The sequence below is a fragment of the Aptenodytes forsteri genome, unplaced genomic scaffold (genome assembly GCF_000699145.1).
Source record: "Aptenodytes forsteri isolate BGI_AS27 unplaced genomic scaffold, ASM69914v1 Scaffold26, whole genome shotgun sequence".
Lineage (NCBI taxonomy): Eukaryota > Metazoa > Chordata > Aves > Sphenisciformes > Spheniscidae > Aptenodytes > Aptenodytes forsteri.
This window is the reverse complement of record NW_008794125.1, coordinates 142,816-152,360: the sequence shown is the minus strand read 5'-3', so window position 1 is coordinate 152,360 and position 9,545 is coordinate 142,816. Positions and strand designations below refer to the sequence as shown.

Below are 9,545 nucleotides of genomic sequence, written 5' to 3'. Positions count from 1 at the left end.
GGCCTGGCGGAGGCGGCGGGCGGCGCGGGCCCCGGGGTGCGGGCTCTGCTCTGAACCGACTCTGTGCTTGGTCTGTGCTTTTCTCTCCCTGTTCCTCAGCCCGCGCCTTGGCTTCGCTCATAGTATGGCAACACGTACGGTGCGGTCAGCAGCGACAAGCCCTCGGTCCGCCCGGCGCCGTAACGTACCCGGCGTGCGAATTTCTCTCCCTGTTCCTCAGCCCGCGCCTTGGCTTCGCTCATAGTATGGCAACACGTACGGTGCGGTCAGCAGCGACAAGCCCTCGGTCCGCCCGGCGCCGTAACGTACCCCATGGCGTGCGAACCGGGACGCGGAGCTGGCTGCCCCTGCGCTCCTCCGGCCCTGCTCGCTGTAGTTAGCTTGGGCGAGCGGCCGTAACTTTGCAAAGAACTGCCGAGCGCTGAACCCTCTCCTCACACGAGGAATTCTTTTCCCCATTTTGCAAATGAGGATCTGAAGCAAACTGCCATTAAAGGACTTGCCTGTAGTCGTGCAGGAAGTCCGGGGGAGAGCTGAGTTTGCTTCCGTTGCTACAGAATTGCAGCTCTCTAAGAGTGCAAATCAACTCTTTGAAGCAGAGAGGTGTGTGTGTGCAATGAACGTTTGGCCTGTGTAGATTTCTCTTAGACTTTCTGGTTTGGGGTGGGTGCTGCAAAAACATTGACTTGTTAGGGACTGAGAGTTTTTGATTGTAGGAAAGAAGCATGTCGATTAGAAATGCGTTGTTATACACCCTTGTGTGCAGACCATGATTTTATTCTTTCCACATCTTCCGCTGAATGACAAACAGGTGAAAGCGCCCACAGGCTGTGTCTCTTAGGCTGAGGTTTCCAACTGAAGTAAGCTAGGCAAGTGGCATTCTTGAGAAAGGTACATATGTTTTGATGGAGAGAAAACACTGGTTAGTTTGGAGGCTGCTTAAAGGCTGCATGTACCATCATGTGGAAGTTATACGTGTGAATGTATAAACATCATATGGCTAATTTGTCTGGTAAGTGCCTGTCCTGAGGGGCGGTGCCAGAGTGGTAGCTGTTTAACTGAAGTAGCCTACCACTCCAGCAGCAGGCTGGATAACAGCAGAGTGCGTGCTGGTCTTCATCTGGGCTCTCTCTCTTCCCTCCTTCCAGTAGGAGTAAAACCGGAGCCAGCTATCAGATGATAAAAGATAGTTTTGCATGGCTGAGCTGATAACATCATCACTGTGACAGTCTACAGATGCAAGAGAAGTCGGTGTGTAGGAAGAGATAACACAAACCTGACTGTGGTATATTTAGGAGAAGAAAGGTGGGAAAGGAAAACGTCAAGTTTTTTTGTCACGTGAATCCAGAAACTTGTCTGGTCTGTTCTTCCAAGGGAGTCAGCTGGTCTCATGCAGTGGCTTTCAGTTTTTGAACTGCACTTCCCTCACACTTTGCACTAGAGGCATAGAGCTGGTTAGAAATGTCATACAGCTGAATGACATGCACAGGTTTGCTTTTGTTAGTCTCTGCAGCACCTATGGAACAGTCCATGGACTGCCTTCTTACCGCCACTGCTGTTAGAGAAGACATTTCCTCTCCCAGCGAGCCCTGCCAGTGTCACATTTGTGTTGTGGGTTTCCTGTTCTCCGTGCAAAAAGGCATGGGTGTTTCTTGACTTCTGGATCTGCAGAGGGCTGGGTTTGCGAATGTTCATTTGTGTTGCTTTTTGGAGTTGTTGTATTAGGGAAAACTGTGAAGCTGAAAATCAGGAAAGCGAGTTCAGCTGTTCAGAAACGATCTCTTCCCAAACATAAATTTAATTGCAATTTCGAGAATAAAGTAATTGCTTACCAGAATCTGACACCAGAAGCATAGAAGCAACAAGACTGTTGGATGCAGCGAGCTGGAGAGGTTTTTTTCTTGTTAACTAATTTTGCCTGTGATGCATGTGGAGATAGAGAAGTTTCCAACGTCGCGCAGTACCGTGAATATTCAGTGTCACTGCAGATGAGCCTGGCAGTTCAGACGTGCTTGTGCCCACTCTTCCATTTCCTGAATGTTTCATTCATAGGTAGATAATGGGCGTTACACCAAATCAAATCTGCCACACTCTTTTAGTGGGTACTAAGACATATGTTGGAGGCAGCTTTGTAATGCAGGTGTTAAACAATCCATGTGGAATAGTCATAATGCAACAATGTGTTTAGATGTCACAGAATGCGATGGATGCAGCCCTCTCATGGGAAACATCTGGAATTCAACTAATGCCCAGTATTTCGGTGTGAAATAGTGGGGTGTTAAATTTGTCTCCTTTTGGATCTAGAGTAAAGAGGGAACTGACTGGGGCTAGATGAGGTCAGAATCCAGTTTAGACTTTCTGCTAAGAAGTTAAAGTAAAATCTGCTGTTGCAGCAGTGCAGCAAACTGGGCCCTTTAATCTGGTCTTTCCAAGGCTGACAGAGCTTTGGAAGCAGCTTGTTGAGGCTGAAAGCAGCTATGGTTCAGTGGGGGGTTTTGTTCTCAACAACCCTTTCTTCCTGACAAATATATGCTATATGGCACAAATTGGCTTTGGAGAAAACCAGTGCTTGCTCCTCTGGAGACAAGGCTGTTGTCAAGAGGCGTGAGCTGCACGTACATCTTGCAGAGAAAATGGATGTCCTCTGTCTGCCATTTTTCTGGTTGGACAATTAAGGTCCTTTGTACTTCTGTGAATGTCAAAATGATAGCTCTACACATGGATGCAGACTTTTACGTGAGGCACACGGTGCCAATGTGAGCAGGCACAGAGGCTGGCGGTTAACGGCCGGGTAGCAGTATGTGTAACAAGTGCTCTGTAGAAGGCAGTTGATGCCCAGTGTGCTGCCATTGTTGCAAAGCGGGTTTGTTGTTTTATGCCTATCTGTTAATTTCTTGTTTCTAAACCCTTTTATCTTGTCACTAGGCTGTTCTTTGGAGTTTATTGCACTCGATTAGGGATCGGTTCTCAGAATCAAGGAGTTAGAAGTGAGATTTGAGATAAGTGAGGCCCATTCGGTGCTGCTTTGGACGCCTCCGAAGGGGAAATGGAGTTATCAGGATTGAAAAAGAAGAGTTTGCTAGGACTCAAAGAAAATAATAAAAAATCCAACACTAGGTAATCATTCTGTCCGAATTTTCTAGGCTTAACAAAACTGGGGATGTTATAGGGTACTAGGGCTCTCTCAGTGAGGGTGAGGAATTGGAAATGTACCTCTTTCTGCGTGAATTTCTGTATGTGAGAATTTCTGTATGCTATAGCTGTCTTCCTCAAAGCTGCTCTGTAATGTAAAATATTTTCCTTTTTCTAAAAAGTCCAAACTTGCCTAATGCTTTAACTCTGCAGTTATGGTGATCTTGAGTTACATTTGAAGTTCAATGTTTTGTGTTGCTGTTCTGTTCTTTGTTTGGGTGTGGGTTTTTTGTTGTTTGCATTTTTCTATATTAAACAATGTCTTCTGCAATTTGTTCTTGAAGGGCTCCCTCACCAACCAAGCGCAAGGATAGGTCTGAAGAGAAATCAAAGGACCGGTCCAAGGATAAAGCAGCCACTAAGGAATCGGGTGAAAAGGATCGTGGTCGAGACAAGACACGCAAAAGACGCAGTGCTTCCAGCGGGAGCAGCAGTACCAGGTAGTTACTTTTACGGGTAGTAACAAATCACAGTGTTTTCAGAAACCACCAGCTTGATTTCTAGTATGTTTCATTCCCCGTGTCATGGACTTGTTGTTGAAAGCTTGCATTGCGTTAGTCACGGTGCAGTTTTGTCTAACTTAAGGGTTTTATTTTTTTTAGGTATGAATTGCCTTTGGCTGTCTAGTGAGCTATGGAGCATCAATTTGCATTGTTCTAACTCACAGTTGCTCTCTCCATAATTATCAGAAGTTTTTCAGCCATTCTTTTTCTGGGTACTCCAACCATTTTTATCCCATCCACCCACCCCCCAACAGATCCCGTTCCAGCTCAACTTCCAGTTCAGGGTCCAGTTCCAGCACTGGTTCTAGCAGTGGCTCTAGTTCCTCTTCTGCCTCAAGCCGCTCTGGGAGCTCCAGCACCTCACGCAGTTCCAGTTCCAGCAGCTCCTCTGGATCTCCAAGTCCCTCTCGACGGAGACATGACAACAGGAGACGCTCCCGCTCCAAGTGAGTTCTATTTGCCTTCTAGGAATTACCAGATGGCAGGTTAATTTCTGTGTAGAAGACAAGATTGTGATTAGAATAGATTTGTTTCTGAGAACCAGTTGCTTTCTCCATAACTTAGAGATCTGAGTTTTGTTAGAATGGGTGTGCTCCTTTTGCTTACAATCAAAACATGTCCCCTGTAGGAAGAGAGATTAAAAACCTCATTTTAAAGAGTGGTTTTAAATACTATATTTTGTAAAGGCAGTTTTAATGTTTCCCCAATAGTATGGGACTATATGGGCACTAGATGAGAGTAAAGCTCTTTGGTTCCTGTAAATTACAGCCCAGACTAACAGAAAAGTCAGGGCTGAAAATGGTGTGTATGTGTATGCATGTGTATATGTATATTCTTATGTATAAAAAAACAAAAGGGGGGGGGGGGCAAAGGAAGCATTTTCCTCTAAGGGTAGGAATCCAACTACATTGATGTCCATACAGTTTTTCCTTTGGATAATTCTGTAGGTAAGGTGCTGAGGGCTGATGAAATCTACTGAAGTATTGTAAGCCAGTGTGGGGTTTTTTTTAGTATATCCCTCAATTTATGGACAGTAAGATTAGGAAGAAGCATAAATACAAATTTTCTGCATACTGAATTTTTTACAAATTAAAATTACATTCCAGATATTTTTTTTTAAAAACTACAAAGAAATTGTGATATGCAGCTACTTAAATAGTTTTTTTAACTGTGACATTTCTGGGCCTCTGTAGTGAACAGAAGATACAGAAACACAAATCATTGGATCCATTCATTTGCCTGGATGTGGTATGCTTTGGTGTTTATGTCCTCATTTTGCCTCTAGTTGTTGAGGCAAAGAATGTTTTTTGTTTTAACAACTGGGAAATTCTTTAACTATAGCCAACACCTTTGAAGAAATGTTTGCTAAATTTTGTGTTTGTGACCCTAGTTACAGTAAAGTTGAAAACTCACAAAAAAAGGCTCTCAAATTCCAGAAGGTTCTAAAGCAAAAGCAGACAAGGCAAATGCAAGTCCTGAGGTGTTTCTAAGTGGAACACCCCCACCCCAGCACTTCCTAACCTGTAAATTCTTAAGAAAAAAGATGTCCTCTCAAGAAAAATGGTACCTTTTTTATCATGTGACAGTGACTGGCTTCTTGGTTTTGTCTTTGCGTGTTTCCTGAAAACTGTAAACGTTTTCTGTTGTCAAAATCAGGTCCAAGCCACCCAAGAGAGATGAAAAGGAGCGGAAGAGGCGGAGCCCGTCACCCAGACCTACAAAAGTGCATGTTGGAAGGCTCACTAGAAATGTGACCAAGGTAATGGCATGCTCCCCTGTAATATCAAGCTTGCATATCTTCTGTGAGGACATGTGAGTGGCTCTTTTAAAGCTCTCAAAACTTTTTTGTTGCTAGAGTGCTGCCTAGGTGTTGCTGTTGGAAATCCTTGCTTTGTGTCCAAATTGATCAGTGAGGAAAATTTTGGTAAGATTTTACTGAGTCAAATACAGTGCAGGCTTTTGAGACTGTGTAGTGCTTAAGAGGTCTGTCTGCTTTGTCAGTGTTTCAGACTTTGTATCCTGCCTTACTAGGAAGAAAACTGTAGCAGTTGGGACAATAGCTGAAATTACCTTGGAGGCATTAAGGATATCTGGAGGTCCTTGATACCAAGGATCTGAAGAGAGCTGGGCTGGCTTGAGTTGTCTTTGCTAGAATCTAGTTTAAAGATCTTCAGAGGTAAAAGGTTTAGGATGCTGCAAAAATGATGGTTTTTTAAAAAATATGAACAATCGCACCTTAAGAGTTTTCAGCTGCAGGCATAAGTTCCCTTCTCGGGTCCCCGAGAAGATTTTTACACTAGTTGTATTTTTGTAGCCAGTGTTGACATGCAGCAGTAATGCTGCTAGAACTTAAGGTTTGGAACAATCTGAGGAGGAACTGAATAGACAACAGTAGAGAAAGCAGTGGTAATCCTTTCCACATCTGGCCAATGAAATATGTCTCTTCCTGATGGTGGCATTGATTTAAAGCTAATCTAGTGCTGTGGATTTACTGCTCTGCGCCAGCCAGACCTGGTCAGTAAGTGTGGTCTATGTCCTTAAGACTTGCTCTTTCCCTGCAGGATCACATCATGGAAATTTTTTCCACTTACGGAAAGATTAAAATGATTGACATGCCAGTTGACAGGCTAAATCCACACCTCTCTAAAGGTTATGCTTATGTGGAGTTTGAGAACCCAGATGATGCTGAGAAAGCCCTGAAACACATGGATGGAGGTAAGTATCAAATGCTGCAAGGAGGCTGGGTGCTTTTAAAAAATGTTTGGAGCAGATGAGTTTGATCTGAAAATGAGTTAGAGGTGATAGGGAAGCCTTTGGGGGACTGATCTGAAATACTGTCAGTTTTCAGCCCAAATGGCTTTGGCTTTTGTGTGGTTCAGGACAGATCCAAAACATCACAGAACTTTTACAGAATTTTATTACTGTTTGTTTTGAAAAAAACCTCAGTTTTAAGTTTCTGTGAAAATCTTTCCCGGTTAACATCCGAACTGCAATTTGATGGGATATTAGATTAAGAAGTCTAGTATGTATGTGGACTTTGTCAAAATAACCCCTGAGCAGGTGGTGGAAATAGGACTGTCGGCTGATTCATGCTTCAGTTGCTTGTGACAAAGCTGTGAGTTGCAGTAATGTGATCTGTAGATGTTAGTGTTGGAAAATACTTACTTCTTCCTGTTTCTGTGCTTCCCTAAAAAGGCCAGATTGATGGTCAGGAGATCACTGCCACAGCTGTGCTGGCACCACGACCTAGGCCGCCTCCCAGACGCTTTACCCCACCCAGGAGGATGCTGCCACCACCACCGATGTGGCGCAGGTCACCCCCTCGCATGAGGAGAAGGTGAGAGCTGTGACAATTTGTGCTTCCTTCTCAGTGTAACAACGTGTTATCACTGAAAGACTCGGCGTGGGGACAATTTCATCCTGTGACTTTCCCCTCCAAATGACAGTAACACCTTTTGGGCATCAGTTGAACCTGGATTGTACGACTTAACTCCTTAGCACCAGGGTGACCTGCTCTGGTCTACACCCCCAATGCAGTCCGTCGGAAATGTCAGATGCTTTCCAGCCCATTCCCTGGAGTCCCCTCTGCATAAATGCTTTGAGGTGAAGTGGGAATGGACTTCTGGCTGGCAGAATGCTTTTGGCAGCCTGCTCCAGCCACTTGCTTTTCTGAAGCCCTTGCACCTCCCTCCCTTATTTATACGAATGGGCACATGACCAAAAAGCAGTCCCTCTGCATCAGGTGAGCGGAGTACACAGACCCCAGGATGTGACCTGACATGCACGCGCCTGTTGTGCGACTTGGGGCTGCCTGAACGTGCTCAGATAAGTCTTTCGGAGTCTTCCTTAGCATCTAGATGGGCTCCTCTGTCTTGGAAATCTGCTTAAACTCTTGTCAGTAGTAAAAGCGGCTCCTGTGTGAGCCACTTGATTGCTGAATAGCTTACGAACTGCAGGTTTAAAAATGAGAACTAGTTTACATGGCACAAGATCCAACTGCCTGTTGGTCCTCCTTTGAACAGGCCTTTTACTGAGGTCTGGCAAATGCTAGATTTGGCATTGCCTCCTTAGTGTTTGTTTTCTTCCCTAGTCTAACTTTTACTGTCCTGTTCAGGCTCTGCTAATACTTTGTGCCTGGAACCTTGGTGTCATACTGGTGGCTGTACGGATTGATTGTGGTACTGAAGGGCTTGAAGCCGAATCATTTCTTTAGAGTTAGACTTCCTCTAAGAAATGTCCCTGTGGTTTGAAAGGGCTTATATAAATCCTTTCCCTGAATATCACTATTTCAGGAGTCCAAGCTGACTTTTCCGGTGAAGGAGAATCCGATGTAGAATGAACTTGAGCTTGTTTTGCTTGAGGAAGAAGACAAGATTCTTGTCTGTTCTTTGGGTATTACACATTCTTTCAACTTCCTGAAGCAGAGGGAGGGTAGCCAGAATATTCCTGCTGTATGGTCAATGTTTGAGTTGCCTTTCTCCTCTCTGGAGCTGGCTGTATTTCGCTGGAGCTCTTTTACCATGGTGCGTGAGGGTTTTTTGGAGGGTGGCGGGGAAGTGTTTTTGAAAAGTTGGTAGATGAGCTGACAAATTACTGGAACCTATTGCTCTCGTCTCCTAATGAAAGCTTTCTCCTTCTAATCTGTCAGGTCCCGGTCTCCTAGGCGCAGATCCCCTGTTCGCCGGCGATCAAGATCCAGATCTCCTGGACGAAGGCGCCATCGCAGCCGCTCCAGCTCAAACTCCTCACGATAAAGCAAAAAGACTGGACAGCTTTTTATTTTTTAACTTAAATCCCGTCAGACTAAATATTGTACCTTTTTTTTATAATGGGTCTGGGTGAGGAGGAGTGAGAGAGAGAGAGAGAGAGCGAATCCTGGCAGTGGAGGCAACCTAAGAGGAGAGCGCAACAGTTCCCGGCCAGTAGATAGCCTTTGCTGTGGGGCTTCTAGTTTCCTGGCATTGAATTGAAATTATTTAAAAATGGCTTTGATTTTTAAAGGCTGCAAAAACATCTACTCCAGATAAACGAAAGGAAAGATGTTACAGCCTCTCTTTCTCCAGTTAGCAGGCTGCTGCTTGGTGATTTCTAAACGCTTAGCACGCTGTACAGACGAGCATGTAAATCTTGAGCTATTTCAGAAACCCTGTACAGTAAGACAGGGAGGCATTTAACTTGATCTCTAGGTGCCAGCACAGGATTTTTCAGAGCAGCTAGAGCCCAGATCTGCCCGAGACTTAAATACCGAGTTGTCGCTTTATTCCAGTTCCCAAACAGATTATTAGTTTCTGCAGAAGAGTAAGCTCTTTCTGCAAATTAAGCTCTTCTGTAACGCATGTACCAGGCGATCACCACAGAAACGACGGTCCAGACCACTGAACATGATAATTTAGAAAAGAAGCTGGAAATCTTAAGAGCTGGTTTGTAGCTGCCCCTGTAAATGACTTCTTTCACCTTTTCTTAAAGGGTTTTGGTAAAAACTTCCTACACAACCCCCCAGTGAAACGGTGCGAGTGCTTCTGCTTTTGCAAATCTCAAATTAGCGACTGAGCGTCAACCCCCTGGAAACTGCAAGGCAGAGAGGGAGGCTCGAGGCCATGATGCTGTCCGGATTGACTGGGGTTCACACAGGGAAAGGCAAAGAATTTACCATCTGTTGTACAGTCAATACTATAAAGATTTTTTTTTTGTTTGTTTTGTTTTGTATCACTTTGTAGCCTTTTGGGCCATGTTGTGTTTGTACTTGTGTAGGACCAGCGACTATTGAATAAAGCAGTAGGGTTGAGAATAGCCGGCCTGCTTCGCTCCCTTCTCCAGCCCCTTGCTCAGCGCAGAAGCGGTGAGGGCGGC

General features: G+C 44.7%; 1 protein-coding gene across 1 annotated transcript; it reads left to right on the top strand.

Annotated features, from left to right (window-relative positions):
• The first annotated feature begins 359 nt into the window (after positions 1 to 359).
• Positions 360 to 9,485, top strand: RNPS1 (RNA binding protein with serine rich domain 1). The gene is made up of 8 exons (XM_009277152.2): positions 360 to 603; positions 2,926 to 3,117; positions 3,477 to 3,632; positions 3,950 to 4,141; positions 5,352 to 5,454; positions 6,257 to 6,410; positions 6,891 to 7,032; positions 8,344 to 9,485. Exons 2-8 carry the CDS (start codon positions 3,047 to 3,049, stop codon positions 8,447 to 8,449), a joined length of 924 nt encoding a protein of 307 aa, XP_009275427.1. The 5' UTR covers positions 360 to 603; positions 2,926 to 3,046; the 3' UTR covers positions 8,450 to 9,485.
• The last annotated feature ends 60 nt before the right edge of the window (positions 9,486 to 9,545 follow it).